Source organism: Arvicanthis niloticus, chromosome 1 (genome assembly GCF_011762505.2).
Source record: "Arvicanthis niloticus isolate mArvNil1 chromosome 1, mArvNil1.pat.X, whole genome shotgun sequence".
In the NCBI taxonomy this organism is placed as follows: domain Eukaryota; kingdom Metazoa; phylum Chordata; class Mammalia; order Rodentia; family Muridae; genus Arvicanthis; species Arvicanthis niloticus.
The window spans coordinates 70181518-70199087 of NC_047658.1; the positions used below are offsets into that span (position 1 = coordinate 70181518).

The 17570-nt window shown below is 39.6% G+C and overlaps 1 protein-coding gene across 2 annotated transcripts in view; it reads left to right on the plus strand.

The window, feature by feature from the left end:
* Positions 1 to 17570, plus strand: part of Fam168a (family with sequence similarity 168 member A) — a 142123-nt gene that overhangs the window by 68001 nt on the left and 56552 nt on the right. For both annotated transcript variants that reach the window (XM_034499029.2, XM_034499022.2), the window contains exon 2: positions 14533 to 14620. In XM_034499029.2, the coding sequence (XP_034354920.1) occupies positions 14551 to 14620 (70 nt within the window). In that variant the 5' untranslated portion in view covers positions 14533 to 14550. The remainder of the gene's footprint in view (positions 1 to 14532; positions 14621 to 17570) is intronic.

Below are 17570 nucleotides of genomic sequence, written 5' to 3' on the forward strand. Positions count from 1 at the left end.
ACAGATATGCAGAGTTGGTGGTAATGGTTGGCAGGTTGGGTTTTTTGTTTGCTTGTTTCTTTGTTTGTTTTCTTTCTCAATAGTGTCTTACTATATATCTCTGTCCGACCTGGAACTTGCTAAGTAGACCAGGTTGACCCCAAATTCACAGAAATCTACCTGTTTCTGGTTCCTGAGGGCTGGGGTTAAAGGCATGTGCCACTACATCTGTTATACAGGGGAAATGTTTTAAAAGTATTTCTGTTTTTTGTTTGTTTGTTTGTTTTTTCCCTGAGACAGGGTTTCTCTTCGTAGTCCTGGCTGTCCTGGAACTCACTCTGTAGACCAGGCTGGCCTTGAACTCAGAAATCTGCCTGCCTCTGCCTCCCAGGTGCTGGGATTAAAAGTGTGCACCACCACTGCCTGGCCTAAAAAGTATTTCTAATCACTGACTTATTTAAAGATAAGTGAAGGTATGGAATGTTCTGGTTAGTTTTATGTCAACTTGACACAAGCTGGAGTCATCAAAGAGAGCCTTAATCGAAAAACTGCCTCTAGAAGATTGGGCTGTTGGGGAAGGATTGGGGAGAGAGGAGGAAGGGGAAACTAAAGTTGCGATAAAAAAAAAAAAATTGGGTTGTAGGCAGGCCTATGGGGCATTTTCTTTATTAATTTTTGATGTGGGAGGGCCCATCCCATTGCAGGTGGGATCACCTCTAAGCTGGTGGTTCTGTGTTTTATAAGAAAACAGGTTGAGCCAATCATGAAAAGCAAGCCAGTAAGCAGGACCCCTCCATGGTCTCTGCATCAGCTTCTGCCTCCAGGTTCCTGCCCTGTTTGAGTTCCTGTCTTGACCTCCTTTGTTGATGAACAAAGATATGGAACTATACAAATAAACATTGTTCTCCCCAACTTGATTTGGTCATGGTGTTTCATCATAGCAATAATAACCTAAATTAAGACTTGGAAGTTTTGTTTTCTCTTTTTCCACATCTCTAGATGCTGTGTACTGACATTAATCACAATAGTTTTAGTAGATTGAAGCTAACGTTTGATCATAGTGCATTGCCCCAGAATGCACTTCTCGAAAATCGTTTCTCCTCAAAGGCCTGGTTAGAAGCAATGGCCTTCATGTATAATGTATAATTTATTTATCCTTCCTGGTGTTTGAAGCTTGTTGACTTTGATAAATATCGGTGTTCTGTGCTTAACCTGTACAGTCTTTGGGGTAGAGCTACTTAGTGAGTGGAAAGTAACAGTATGTGTGAAAGTCAGTAACAGTATGTGTGAAAGTCGGCAGATAGGCTAATGGCCTGTACATTGGATTAATTCATTTAACCCATTAACTCAGCGTGTATATATTGAACTTAAGTGATCTCAGTGTTAGGAAGGGAAGTATGTGTGAAAAGAAACTCTTGCTTTTTCATTGCAGGGAGGATTTGCTATAAAACAAGATCTCATAATGGAGGAAAAAAAATGGACTCTGACAAGCCTGGATTTTACTCTTAAGAGCAGTCAAATTTTTTAAAAGATTTATTTTTTAAAAATGTGTATGGGTGTTTTGCCTGCATATATTTCTGTGAACCACATGTGTGCCTGGTACCCACAGAAGTCAGAAGAGGGCATCAGATCCCTGTGCCTGGAGTTACAGCTAGCTTGTGCTGGGAATTGAACCCTGATGCTTTGGAAGAAAAGCCAGTACTCTTTAACTACTGAACCATCTCCTGTCCCTCAGTCAGTTATCATTATAGCAGTGTAACCTTAGACATTTCCCTCTGAACCTCAGCTCTCTTGACTATACAATGTGTTGGCAAGGACAACTACCTAATAAGGGTAAAGAGATACTCTTAAAAATCGTGATTCTGCCAGTTGTGGTAGCTCATGCCTTTCTTTAATCCTACTGTAGGAAGGCAGAAGCAAGTGGATCATTGAGTTTCAGGTCAGCCTGGTCTCAGAATGAGATCCTGTCTCAAAACAAAGAAGTTGTGATTACTGCCAAGCATAATAATGAGTTATGATCTTTTATAGAAGAAGAAATTGAGTCATGAAATTAATGTTTTATTATTGCAATGAAATAACTATCCGAGACAGGCTGGACTTTATAAAGATAAGAAAATTGGGTGGTTGGCAGAAAGGTTAAAATGTGAATGTGAGCATTCTGACTCCAGACTCATGCTCGTCCTTTAGTATTACACTATTCTGCTTCATTAGAACATAAGCTGCTTCTCTTTTTTCCCCTGCAATTTTAAAAATTCAAAACATTCAAAATTCAATACATAAAAAACATGTCAAATACAAAAAATTCACACATGATGGTGGTGTAAATCTTTAATCCCAGCACTTGGGAGGCAGAGGCAGGCGGACATCTGAGTTCGAGGCCAGCCTGGTCTACAGAGTGAGTTCCAGGACAGCCAGGGCTACACAGAGAACCCTTACCTCAAAAAAACTTTTAAAAAACACCAGTCTTTATTCAAATATTAATACCACATTGTCTTTTTTATTCAGGGCCATTTTGCTTTCTAATGAACATGTAATTTATTTTCATAATGGAGGATGTTTCATCTAAATGATTTGTTTATATTTGCATTTGCCAACTCAATCTGGAATTCTCAAGGACACTAGGAGCGGCAAAATCCTGTAGTAAGGATTTGATCTTGAAAGTTAATGAATAATGATCAGCCTTATAATTTATGATCATTTTTACTAGCATTTTGGCTAGGTGTGTTAGCATACTTCTGTAATTCTAGGAGGTTGAGGCAGGAGGATAGTGAGTTTGAGGTCATTCATTGTTACATAGCAAGACCTTGATGAATAAAGTAAAATAAAATGTGTGAAATTGTAACTTGTATATATTTTATTATGAAACTCCACAAACATAAGACAAACTTCCTAGTATTTTGAGTAGTTTAGTGCCACTAAGCTTCTATCAGCTTTATTCACATTATATTATTTAAAAATTAGCCATGTTACCCCAACACCTACACTTGTGTAATAGGTAGGAAAAAAAGATACTGTTAGGTCAGGGACAGTCGTATGTGTATACACCAACATGGCCTGAACCTCCATGGCCATACATGTGACGGTTCAGAAGACTTTGAAAAATAGAATCTTTTATGAAGCAGTAGAGTTCCTCTCACAGAGACCTACTCCCTTTTTTTAGCTTTCAGGGGGCAAAATAAGAGATCTTTACTGTTAGCTTGTTCATGAGGTCTGGTTTCACTCTGAACTATCAGAGGACCATCATAGAAAAACTGAACAGTTCACTAGTGAGATGGATCAGCAGGTACAGTGCTTACTGCAAATGTCTAGTGGCCCAAGTTTAATGTAAAGGTGAAAGGAGAAAACCAACTCCATAGATGCCTCAAATCTCCAGATGTACACTGTGGCTTGTGTATTTCTCACACCCCTCTATTGAACACATAATTTTTAAATTTGAAGAAACTAATTACACCATCTTTAGTTTTATAGCTATATTTTATATTATTTTTAAAGGGGAATTAACTTTTAAAATATGCTTAATTGCCGGGCAGTGGTGGCACACGCCTTTAATCCCAGCACTTGAGAGGCAGAGACAGGTGGATTTCTGAGTTCTGAGGCCAGCCTGGTCTACAGTTTCAGGACAGCCAGGGCTATACAGAGAAACTGTCTCAAAAAACAAAAACAAAAGCAAAAAACCAACAACAACAACAAAATATGCTTATTCTGGACCATGGAGATGGCTCTTTGAATAAAATGCTTGTTAATGCAAGCATGAGTCATGGTACCCATGTTATAAAGCTGGGCCATCATGGCAGCCACCTATAATGCCAGCACTGAGGAAGCAGAGATAGGCTGGGACAAGGTGGCTGACTAAACTAGCTGGAATTAGCAAGCTCCAGGTTTAATGAGAGACCATGACTCAGTAAATAAAGTGAAGAATGATCTAAGAAGGCACCCATTGTCAGTGTTGGGCCTCCACTTGCACACACATAGATATGTACCCTATACATGAGCACACAGGCAGGCACATTATGTATGCATACAGATGCCTACAGCAAACTGCCTAAGCTAGCCAGGAGGTAGCCAGATGTGGTAGCATCAGCACTGGGGATGCCAAGGGAGGAAAATGCTGAATTTTTGAGGCTTAGGCTATATAGTGAGATCTAATCATAAATAAGCAAATACTGAGATCCTATTATGAACAAACAAGCATGAGAAGCTGGTTTAAAATCTTAGTTACTTAGGAGGCAGAGGTAGGAAAATCATGAATTTGAGGCCAGGCAGGACATCAAGAGACTTTGTCTAACAGAATACATTATAGGATCTAAAACGAATTAGCATGAAGGGAAAACAGAGATGAATGAAGCCAGGGTAAATTAAATCCCAGTTTTGTTTGTTAGTAAAGGTTAGAAGCAAATTCAAATTTGAGTTTCCTAGTGACTAGAGCAAGACTTGGTTCAAGGTTCAGATGTGTTCATCATTCATTTTCTGTTTATCCGATTGATAGTTTATGTATATGTCTGAGATGCAAAACAGCATAATGTTATACATTTGAGTATCAAGCTTTCACTGTGTAGCACCTCAAACAAATGAACTCTTTTTTGTTGTTGTTGTTGTTGTTGTTTTAAGATATCTGCAAAAAAGATCATGGTTAACTCTGTACTTGCCTTACAACCTCAAAATGTACTGTGGAAGCTTTTCTTGATCCTTCCACCAAGGAAAAGGACACCTCTGAGTCTCAAGGACGATGCTGTGTTACAGAAACTGTATTACGGCACAATTAAAATAAATATTATACACACCTCTCCCCAGTAAAAGATAAGCTCTGTTAAACAAGAGAATTAGCACATAGTAAATCCAAAGTGCTTCTGTGCCATGTAATCTTTTTGGGGGGGGGGTGTTTATTTATTTACTTAATATGTGAATGTGCACACTATGGTGTACATGTGAAGGTCAGAGAACATCTTTTAGAAATTGGTTTTCTCCTTATACCATATGGGTTCCTGGGATCAAATTCAGCTTCTCAGGTTTGGCAGCAATGCTTTTATCTGCAGAGGCTGTTTTGTTTTAATAATAATTAATTCTATGTTTAGAGAGGTTCTCTATAAAACTTGTTCATTCTTTAAAAAAAAAAACATAACCATGAGAAGACATTTTATATCATTTGCAAAAGCACTTGCTAGATAAACAATTAGTTGCCTGTGGTGTGTTTCCCCTACCCCTCTAGGTGGGGGAGGAGGGAGATACATATACCCATGCATGTGTGTAGAGTCAAGAGGGTTTCAGGTATACCCATCTGTCACTCTCCCCTTCATTTGAGACAGGTTATAGATGCATGTGTGGCCATGCCTAGCTCTGTAGGATCAGACTCAGGTCTCATGCTTGCATCTTCATCTTTATCTTTCTGTTTTTCATGAGCTAAAAAGCCATTTTCTTAGCTATTTTGATGGGCTAAGTGCTGTGGTATTAAAATTTGACTGAATTTTGCACATGAGCAAACATCTCCTTTATAGGCAGGCACAAGAGTTAGTTGTTGGACTTTAGCATGAAAAGAGCTTTCTGTTAACTGTAAAAGCCATTCCCATATTGGGATCTCTTTGTCAGATTTGTAGAAATCACAATTCCCTATTTTGTCTTTAAATTAAAGTATTTTCTAATGAAATACGGTGTACAGATTTTTAAAATACAGATATCTAATGTGCAGTCTGATTACATTTAATAAAACAATAGAAACAGATAGCCATTATAAAATCTGGGGTTTTTTGTAAACCATACTGATAGAATTAAGGAAAAATCTACTGGAACTATGTTTTTTTTCAATTTAGTAAGAGAATGGTTTATGTTTAAAATGGAATTGAAGCCATGTATGATGTCACATACCTATAACTCTAGCACTTGGGAGGGAGGCAGAGGTAGATGATCTTAGTTTAAGGCCAACCTGGTTTACATATTGAGTTCCAGGACTATATAGCAATACCCTGCCTCTAAACAAACAAACAAATAAATAAAATAAAGTTGGGGCATTAAATTTGAATAAAATGTTTCTTTTATTCACTTTATTCATTCACCTAACAAATATGTTTTTATGCCAGGCTTTTTTCTAAGAGGTTGGTAATAAATATTAAACAAAGTTTTTTGATCTCTATGTGTGACAGGTCGCAGGGAGACGAGAATCAGGCTAACAGCTGCAGTGAGTTCAGATCTTCTCAGAGAGCTCTGCAATCATAATGTCATGTAGCCAGGCTGAGTCTGGCCTTTCAGATCTTCTAAGACAACTGAGAAAGTGGGATATGAGTGTTAATATCTTTGCAATGATTTCCCTCAGATTCTGGTCATTGCAGAACTACTCATGAATCTCTGAATGTCTTGTTTTCTTGTGTAATTTCACAAATGATTTTTCCTTTTCCTATTCTCCATGGGGAATTCCTGTCACTCATCAAAACACAGATCAATGACCCATTCTTTTGAAACTTCTCTCTCTTTCTCTTATTAATTAGAATTATGTTTAGCTACATAAAACAGAAATCTGGAGAGGGGTGCTGTTGATAGTGTAGGCTTTGGAGCCAGCTACATGGTTTAGTGGTGAAGATGCTTGCTGTCAAACCTGACAACTTGAGTTTCACTCTCAGAGCCCACACAATGAAGAGAAAGAGCTGGACTCCCACCAGCCATTCTCTGACCTCTGCATACATACATGCTCCCAGAACCCCACACAAAGTAAACAAATGAACGAAGAATAAATAAATGTAAAAAGAAGTTCAGGATTTGGGGCCAGCGAGATGGCTTAGGATCTATCTACATGGTGACAGGAAAGAACTGAGTCTTGTAATTTTTTCTCTAACTTCCACATTTATGTTGTGACCTGTGCTTCTCCCCTCCACAAATAAAATGTAATTTAAAAAATTTAAGTATAGTGTTGTTTTGTTTTGGTCATGTGTAAGAAGTACAGAAGTATGTCTTTGGGGACTGAAATGGTTGTTCCCATCCTTGGCTTAAGGCATTTATTCTCAAGGTCACATCAAAGAAAAGAAGGCTGCTAAATTCCAATCATTGTGTCCTCCTTCTAGGCAAGAGAAGTCTAGGGAGAAGCAGGCAGAAAGGAAAGACTCTGTCTTATGCTGATGCTATTCCATTTCACATGCTTGCCAGAAGGTCCAAAGAGCATTTCAGTTACATTTCATCAAGCAGAACCTAATCAGTTCTGCTTGAACCACCTAACTGGATTGTTGGATAGTATTTACCTCAGGATGGGATTAAACTTGGGGCCTTGTATGTGTTAGGCAAATACTGACAGTGAGTTACGTTTTATCTCGATTTTATTAGTAATTCTTCCCTCACTCTGACAGGATTTCTCTGTGTAGCCTTGGATGTCCTAGAACTTACTCTGTAGACCAGGCTGGCCTTGAACTCAGAGATCTGCCTGCCTCTGCCTCCTGCGTGATGAGATTAAAGTCTTGTGCTATCACTACCTGGCTATTTAAATTTGTTTTAAAATTATATTTAATTTATTTAAGAAGGGAATATGCCATGATACCATGTGTGAAGGTTGGAGGACAGTGGGTGGGAACTCCATGGGTTCTTTCTACCTTGTGAGTTCCAAAGATTGAATTCAGGTTGTCAGGCTTGGTGGCAGATGCCTTTACCCGCTGAGTGATCTTGCCAGCACTTTTTTTTTGATCATTTTCATGGAGAAACTTTGGCTATTCCAAAACTTTTACCTCCTTATATTATGTCCAGCATCTTTGATTTGAAAGTCTAGGACTAAAGCCCAGCTTTATCAGGAGAAAAGTCTTTAGCACTTGTGTTATCTCTCACATACTACAGATCGGTTCACCAGTGCTTGTTTAGCCCAAGATGAGCTCTCAGTAGAGTTTTGTACCCTACTGTCTCAAGAACTGTGAGAAATTTCTGTTCAATATAAATGGCTCGGTCTCAGGTACTCTGTTATAGTAGAAAAATATCAACAAAGATAAGTGTCAACAGAAAAAGTGAAACAGGCTGAGAGGACAGAATTACAGCCTGTGGTGATGCTATGATAGATGTGGTGGTTGAAGATGGCACCTGATAAGGTGCCATTTGATAAGGTTTCCTGATAAGGTAACATTTGAGCAGAGAACTCCAAATAAAAGTGAGGAAGCATTCATCTGCATGTCTTGGGCGTTTGAGAAAGGTGATGGTTTGAATTTTGATGTACAAAAGCCAGACCTGCCATGACACTCATAGGACAAACTTTTTGTGGAGAGAAATGACACACATATCTACTCACCCCAGATGAGGAACTCACGACAAACCAAATTATCAATTGCACCAGAATTGAAGTTGGTAAATCACTGAGTTTATTGTTTTACAGTATTTACCCCAGGATTGGATTAGACTCAGGGCCTTGCATGTGTTAGACAAATACTGGCAGTGAGTTACATTTCATCTCCTTTTTATTATTTAAACCTCGATCCCACCCCCACCCCCACCCTGACAGGATTTCTTCATGTAGCCCTGCATGTCTTAGGACTTAACCAATACTACTTACAGGAGTAAAGGTGAGGGGATACTGACAGCAGCGAAAGTAAAAAATGGTTTTATCACTAAAAAGCTCAGCCCATACCACTCAGGAAAGCTGTGTCTCACAGGAATCTCTAAGAGATACCTTTCTTCAGCCTGGTTAGTCATTCTTCTCCCCACGCAGCTTGGTTTTTTTTTTTTTTTTTTTTTTTTTTAAACTCTTGAGAAGAGCTCTTGTGAATTTTTCAAATTTCAGCTTTCCCAGACACCTCTTTAGTCCCATGAACCTCTCTGTTTTTCCCTTTTAGTTTGGAAGATACTACCCATATAACACATACCCAATGTATACAGTGCCCAGGGCTTTCTGCATGCTAAACATTCTACCAACTGAGTTGTATTCCCACCCTACTATCTTTCTTTGTTTAGTACAGCTAGGCTGTTTGATGTGACCTCTCAGTGTGATTTTTATTTGCATATTTTTGTGTTTATTTGCCATTTGTAAATCTTCTTAGCAGAGCTACATCTACTCACTTGAGGATTTATTTATTTTATGTATATGAGTACACTGTGTCTCTCTTCAGACACACCAGAAGAAGGCATCAGATCCCATTACAGATGGTTATGAGCCACCATGTGGTTGCTGGGAATTGAATATAGGACCTCTGGAAGAACAGTTGGTGTTCTTAACCACTGAGCAATCTCTCCAGCCCTTCTGCTCACTTGAAAGCTTAGGTTGCCTTAGGCTAGAGAGATGTCTCAGTAGCACTTCGTTGCTCTTGCATAGGACCCAGGTAGGTTCCATTCCCAGCACCCGCATGATGGCTCACAATACCCTTAACTTCAGTTCCAGGAGATTGGATGTCTTCTGACTTCTATAGGTACCAGGCATGCAGGTGGTGTGCAGGGCTGTAGCTCAAACGTGGGCATGGTCCTGCGTGTCTGTCACAACTCAGGGAGGCAGAAGCACAGGAATTTGAGTTCACTCCATGCAGTGCAGGGCAGACACTGGGCTGAGAAGCCTCGGGGCTTCGCCTGGGTGTGGAGAGGTCTCAGCATAAAGTCCTGCAGGGGCAGATCTCCTGAGTGGGGGGTCTCTGGGCTGAAGTGGCTGACTGGGAGACCCGTGGTCGCTGTCCTCGGGCTCCCAGACGCCACTGGGAGCTGCAGAAGAACTGAGACGGAGTGGACATACAGGCTGGACCAGCCAGCAGCAGAGAGGGACAAGGGAGAGAAGCTCTGGCAGTGCCCCTCAGGGTGAGAGACTCTTGGTTATGGCACTTGATTGGCTGGGTCAGCTAGCTTGCTTGAGGTGGCGGCCTCTGTGGGGAGAATGTAGAGAACTCTAGCAGGAGATTAAGCAGCAGCTCGGTAGTCAAAAGCCTTCTCCATGGTTCCCCACAGCAGGGGCCCCAAAGACATGAAGAAGTACATGGTTTTAAAAGGTTTATTGTCATGGCAGAAAGTAGATGTGGCTGTACTCTCCACCCCCCCCCCCCAACACACCCCACCCGTTTCTCAGGGCAGGCCTGAGTTAAAAATAGGGAGGGAGGAGGGTCTGGGAAGGAAAGCTTAATTGGCTATGCCCTCTGGCCTTTAGGTATCTCATTAATATGGACATCTCTTGAGCTTGTCATCACGCCCTCTACCTGTGGAGGGGCTGATAGGGGCGTTGCCCTATATGACTGAAAGGCACGGATCAATGGAGGTCTTCCGCCCCGTGTCAGGAGTGTGGAGTCTGGGAGCGAGGCTGGCCACCACATTGGCTGATAGTTCCTTAATAATGATGATGATGACATTGGCTGATAGTTCCTTAATGATGATGATGATAATAATAATAATTTTACTTAAATCTAACTTATTTTCTTTGGCTTGTTTGTTTTGTGCTTTCAGTAACTTATCTGGGAAGTTATTGCTAATCCAATGTTATGAAGGTGATTCCTCCATCTTCTTCCCTATGCTTTTAAGGGATTTATATTTTTAGCTTTTAAGTCTTTGGTCCTCTTGGGTGTTATTCTTCCTTCTGTTTGCTTTATGGTCTTGCATGGTTCCTTTTCCCCTCTCAAACTCATTTTCATTTGTAAAGTGGAGACAGTTTATTTAGCTAAATATGATTACTTCAAACTCTTGAATCCTTTTACCTGTAGTTTATGAAATGATACAGGTGATATAGGAGAAATACTTAGAAGCATAAAGAACCTTTCAAGTATGGCTGAACGCTACTTTTGTAAAATATATACATACAAATAAAATTTCTGAATAAAATACTGTTCTGAATAGATGGCAACATGTAATTATTAAATAAAACTAAAACTCCTGGGGCTGGAGAGATGGCTCAGAGATCAAGGACACTGTCTGTGGTCCCAGAAATCCTGAGTTCAATTCCTAGCAACCATATGGCAGCTCACAGCCATCTATACTGGTATCTGATGCCCTCTTCTGGCATGCAGGTGTACGTGCAGCTAGAGCACCCACATACATAAAGTGCTCTATCTGCATGTCTGAGGCTGCATTTGAGGAGCTTAGTAGCCAGTACAGAAATAAGATCCCTCCTTGTTTAGACCCCTCTTCCCTCCCTCAGTGCAGGGTTTGCGGAGGGATATGGGACACACAAACTCAAGCTTTGTGTGTGCTAGGCAACTAAATGTTCTACCTTTTAGTACATCCCTAGCTGATACACTAGGGCCGGAGAGATGGCGTGGCAGTTATGAGCACTTATTGTTCTTTCAAAGGACCTGGGTTTGGTTCCCAGTACTAACATCAGGCAGCTCACTACTACAGTTCTAGTTCCAGGGGATTCTGTGCCCCTCGACTTCTGTGAGTACCTATATTCTCATGGTTGGTATAAATTCATTTAGGCACACATACTACATGCAATAAATAAGTAAATCTTTAAAATATTTCTATCAGTATGAGACATATTATTGGATAACACTGCTTTAGACTGTCCATTTAGATAAAGATGAAGACTAAAAAAAATAGACATCTCCACTAATTTTTATGATTATTATGTTTTTCCCAGTAGTTCCCTTTAATCTCATCTAAAATAATAGTAATAATGTCAGTCAGTTAACTATTTGAAAAAGAACTGTATATATAATACCCAATCTGTAAAGAAAATCCTTAAAATAACATAAGTTGATGAGTTATTTTTAGGAGCTAGGAGAAAGGCAGGGGATTGACCAAAAAGGATAATAGGTGGAAGTGATGGAAATCTTTGCATTTTGATTATAGAATTGCAGTTATTTGTGTAATTGAGTACATTTTTTAGGGCTCAGAACTATATTTCTTAAAAAAGTGAATTTTACTATATGTAAATTCTACCTCAATAAACTCACTATTTTTTGAAAAAAAAAAAAAAACTTTTATATAGTATTATTTTCCATTTTGAGATTGGAAGAAACTGAGAGTGGTTAGGACATTTGCCTGCGGCTTTCAGTTGATTTGTGGTAATTGCAGAACTTGAACCTGAACCTGCCTGACAGATTTGTGGGTGTAGCTGATGTTTGTGTGACATCATGACCAGTATACAGATTCTGTTACAAAAGGATAATCCCTTGGAAGCTGGGAACTCTGCTCTCAGCAGTTCCCCCAGAAGTGACTGTCATAGTCTTATTTTAATTTTTTGTTTACTTTTGAGACAGAATCTTACAGTGTGGCCTAGTCCAGCCTTGAACTCATAGCAATTCTCCCTTGGCTTCCCCAGTGTTGGGAGTATAGCTTCCCATTTCCATACCTTATTTATTCCAAATATTAGACCCTGGCAGATCTCTTTTCTGTCATTTACTGGTTGGGACTGAATTGATGTTGTTATGTCCATATCATGGTCTCCTGTGTCTGTCTGGGGCTTTCAGTTTGGAGCAGTAGAAGACCTGTTTCACAGTTGATGAGTTCCTTTGACTATAAAAATGTTTCATATTTTGTCCAATCAGCAGCACAGGGTGTGTTCTCAGTAGGAGCAATCGCAGATGTTTATAGGGCCAGTTGTGCTGCCCAGCACATGTTTCAGTCTGTTTCATGCTGCTATAACAATGTCACAGATTGGGTAATTTATAACAAGAAAAAATTATGTGCTCACAGTCTGGAGTTGGCAAGTTCAGTAATGAGGTGCAGGTGTTTGGCAAGGTCTTCTTGCTGTGCCATTCTGTGGAGAACAGAAGAACCAAACAAGGGGGTAGAGAGAAAGCACGAGAAACCTCTTTTATCCTTTTATGAGGACCCCTCTCCCAGTACAACAACATCAATCAGTTCATGAGAGTGGAGTGGATCCCTCTTGGTTTCTTCAACATCTCACCTCTTACTGTTAACAGTGGCCATTCAGTTTCCTACACATGCTCTTTAGTGGATACTACTTTCAAGTCATGACAGCATTTTAACAGTCTTACTTAACACTGACTTATTAGGCAGAGAACAGATTGAGGAGAACAAGGTCTAAGTTAGGGAAAGTTTTCAAGCAGTCATCTGTGTTATCTGCACAGGAACACTATAGTCACATGACATCATTGTTTGTATCTGCATATCACTTTACAGTTAGTAAGTTTAACATCAAACATCAGAGTTTAATTCTCAGCCTGGTTGTGAAATCGTTTGGGTTTTTTTTTTTTTTTTTAGTTTGTTTGTTTTTTTTGTTTTTGTTTTTTGTTTTTTTGTTTTGCTAAACTGAGCTGGGAATGCACATACATTATTTAATATATCCTCAAGTTTGTAGCTTCAATTTGTAGATGAGTGTAATGACCCCATTAATCCTAGCTTTGTTTGCCAGGGCTTTGCATTGGGCAGATTTATGGAACTTCTAGTCTCTGAAATGAACAGTAGCATTTCCTGTTTGCCTGTTCTGACAGTCCCAGTGTCCTGTCCTTGGGAACCCATCAATTCTCCACCTTTCATTCCAGAACCCTGAACAGAATTAATTAATCACAGAGCCATTGTCATCAAGCCAGATGTTCACTGCCTTCAGCATTTAACTTGTTCCCTATCCTGAGGTGCAACAAAAGTTAATGACCTAAAAAATTGCCCATCTATCATGTAAACCTAGTTAGGAGAGAATTGTTTGATTTTATGGAGTGTAGGTAATATATCTGGAGACACGTATTCAAACATGTGTTGGCTTATGTGTAAGATATGGCTCTCTAAACAAGATGGGACAAATTGTCTGGTTAATAGAGCTTAATGGCAGTCTTTCCATTAATCAGAATGGAGAATGTCCTTCATTAAGATAATTAACAGAGCACTTGTGTAGGTGATAGTTATTGCACAGAAATTTCCAGGTTTCTTTCTTTCTCTTGAAAATAAATTTGGTAAGAAGTCTTGGCTATGTTTTTCTTTTTGCTTAAGATATATTCTGTGGCATCAAATTCCCTCTATGGGAAGCATCAAGATGGCTCAGTAGCCAGAGATCCTTGCTGCTAAGTCTAATTCTATCCCGGAGACCCACATGGCGGAAGAAGAGAAACAATATCTGCAAGTTGTCCCTCAGTCTCCACTTGGTACTGTACATGTACATGTGTACATGCATGAGCACACAAATAAATTTAATAAAAATTCTTCCCCTTTTTCTTTATAGCTGTTAATGTCGTTTATTTTATCTTCTTCAGGCATAAGGGGTGGGCAAGACATTTGCTCTTTCTTCCTTCCAGGAGGCTTGGTGCTCACTGCCAGACATCCAGGCTTTCTTGGTAAACTGTAGCAGTGTGTCATTTTCCAACTTGTGAGTTAGCATCCTTAGAAATAGAAAAGACCTCAGAGGTCAACTAATCCATTAACATTATGAAGTCCGAAGAGACAAAGTGACTTGGTCAGGGCCACATTAATGTCAGAACCCTCTGTAGAATACTGGTACTAATATTAAACTGAGTCTAAAATGGCTGAGTTGACATTAGACAAGTTATATCACTTCTTTGTCTTTCGTTCTTCATCTGTTAAGTGGGGAAAGAATATACTCCATTTTGTCTTTTTGTTCCTAGTCTATAATGCTTCCCATTGAGGATAACTGAAGACTTTAGAAGAGATTAGAAGATGATGATGTCACAGGGAATGAGCAATTAAAAATCAATGCTGTTGTCGTTGTCTTTTCTGTAGGATCCTCAGTCTTCCACAATGAACCCGGTTTACAGCCCCGTGCAACCTGGGGCTCCTTACGGCAACCCTAAGAACATGGCCTACACTGGTGAGTGGTATAAGAATGATTATTGCTTTTCAATTATTCTTTGATTTTTTTTTATATTTATTTAGTGAATTTTAATAGTTTTTACTCCCATTACTTGTTCTCACTCCCTCCTCCATGAATGGATCTAATTTGCTGAGTGACTTTACAATTTGCTACAGGGTTCCAAAAGTCCTAGCAAAGCTTGAGAAGCTGTAAAAGATGTATCTAAGTCCAGTAATGATGGAAGTGGGAGTGACAGACAGTCTCACTGTGTAGTTCTGTCTTTCCTGGAACTCCTGGAATCTTTTAAATTCTTACATTTCAGTGTGGCCTTCTCTTATGATTTTATGTATGTTCTGTTTGGAATGTTGTTATTCTCTGACTATCTAACCTTATTCCTCAAGAAATCAATTTTTAAACCAAAGCATCAAGGCTCACACCTACAATTCTGGCACTTGGGAGACTTAGACAGGAGGATTTCCATGAGTTTGAGGCCAGCATATAATACCTGACAAAAAGTAAGTGCCTGATAATAGCTACTCTTATTTATAAAAAAGGTAGGTAGCATATGCAGCAATGGAACTGAATGGAAAAAAAAAATGTATCTGAAGCTATCTAGCTTGTATTTTACACATCACAAACCTTCAAAAATTTTGAATAGAAATCAAGATAAGATAATATTATGAATAAACACATTGTTACAAGGTATGGTCAGGTTTGGGGGCTGTGGCTTACTGGTAGAATCAGACCTAACATGAGAAAGTGCTGGGTTCAATCCCCTATCACACACACACACACAAAAAGATTATATAGCCAGTTCTTAACCATAGAAAAGAAGTGTTGAAGAGGAAAAGTAGCTGAAAATTTTGGTAGTGGAATTGGAGTTGGAAGAATGGGAGAGCTTTGCTCTACATTCAGCCACTGGTAGAATGGAAACTGAATGATGTCAGTTCTGTTTAAATTCTTCCTTATGTGAGTGAAGGAATCTCAAAGAGCAGAGAGCCTGTTGTCTAAAGTTGACTCCCTTCCCTCCCCTCCCCTTCCCTTCCCCTCTTCTCCCCTTCCCTCCCCTCCCCTTTTTTCCCTTTACTTCCCTTTTCTTTCTCCTCTTCCTCCTCTTTCTTCTCCTCCTCCCCCTCCCCTACTTCTCCCTCCTCCTCTTCCTCTTCTTTTTGAAACAGGGCCTCTCTGCATATCCTTGGCTGTCAAGATTTGCCCACTTCTGTGTCCTGAGTGCTATAATTAAAAGTGTGTTCTGCCACACCCAGCAGGGTTTTATTGTTGTTGTTTGTATTTTTAAAGATAAGATCTTTAAGTATAGTTTTCTGGCTGTTCTGGAACTCTCTGTGTAGACCAGGATGGCCTAGAACTCAGAGATTCTCCCTGCTTCTGAGGAAAGGTTTGCACCCCCAGGCCCAGTAAAGTCAGTGTTCTTAACTGCTTAGCTATCTGGCCATTGTTTTTGTTGTGGTAAGGATGAAACCCAGAGCCTTGCATATACTAGACAAATATTTACCTGAGCTGCACACTCAGCCTCAGCTATTTATGTTTCTAAGTTAATAAAACAGGTCTTAATAATATACATCCAAATAATACTCTGAATTATATTGAAAGTTCGGTTTGATAGGGTTGTAGCAGTAATCTCTTAACTTTCAGCCTCACCTGTTGCATTTATTACAACTCTCTTGCTCTTACTAATCTTCATAGTAAAATATTTTGTTTGAGCTCTATTATATGTTTATTTTAATAAAATTATTTCCAGTAGCCAAGACACATGGGACAGAGCTAGCTCAGGGAGCTTGTGTGTTTTCCCTTCCCAGTTCAGGGTGTTCCCAGTAAATTAAGTTCTTTGTCAGAGGCAACTAAGCTGTTTTGGCATTCTGCCTTCCTGGCTAACTTCATTCTTAGGAGTAGCTAAGCTTGAGAAGGAAGGAAACACTTACACTTGTTGATTTGTACTAAAAAGATCAGGCAACATGTTATTTTGGAAAAGGGGGCAAACTTTGTCTTTGCTGGGCTATGGTAGAATTTGGCAGTGCATTTTAATTGAATGAACAGCCAAGTTAAAAATTAAGCTCTGTCAGTGAATACCTGGATAACTTTAGACAATTGCTTAGCTTCCCTAAACTGAATTTGTTTTGTAAACTGAGAAAATATTATCAATATTTAATAGGATGATTGTGAGAATTAAGTGATATAATTTATACTTTACAGGGAAAGAAGAATTTTTTGTGTGTCTACTAATCAGTGAATATTATTATCCTGGAGGGATATTTACCCCAGAGAGACAGAGGACTGCCTTTGGATAGAGAAGAGACAGACACGGGCCATAGGCAAATGGCAGTTTATAAGGGAAAAGGGGAAACTCCATGTTAGGAGATGCTTGATTTTACTTGGTCAGGTTAATTAGGGTAGCCAAAGGGGGCTTTTGATTGCTGGACTTCAATACTTTGATAGCTGGACCCTCAGGAGGAAGAAATAGCCAAATAAGGGAATAGACCTTGGGGACTAGCTTTTGGAGTGTAGTCTAATGGTTTTTAGCAAAGAGGAGAGGGAAAGGTAAAGGACAGAATCTGGCTTTCCCATGTTTGCCATACTCAGGTCTGCTAGAGCCCTTCAATATCCTTATTTCCTAACCTTAGTGTCTATAAAAAAAAAAAAGCAGTTCTTTTATTATTATTATTCTTTTATTATTATTATATTTTTATTTTTTTATTTGTTTGTTTGTTCATTTATGTTTTTCAAGACAGGGTTTCTCTGTGTAGTCCTGGCTGTCTTGACGCTCTCTGTGTAGACCAGGCTGGCCTTGAACTCAGAGATCCACTGTTAGGCTGTGTGTCTTTCTCACTGCTGGGATGCTGGAGTGCTACCAGCGTGTCACTCAGGGAAGCAGAGGGCAGTCTGTGATAGAGATCCCAGCCCGTGTGTCCCTGGGTAAGAAACAGCACAGCGGGGCTGGGACGGTGCTGTG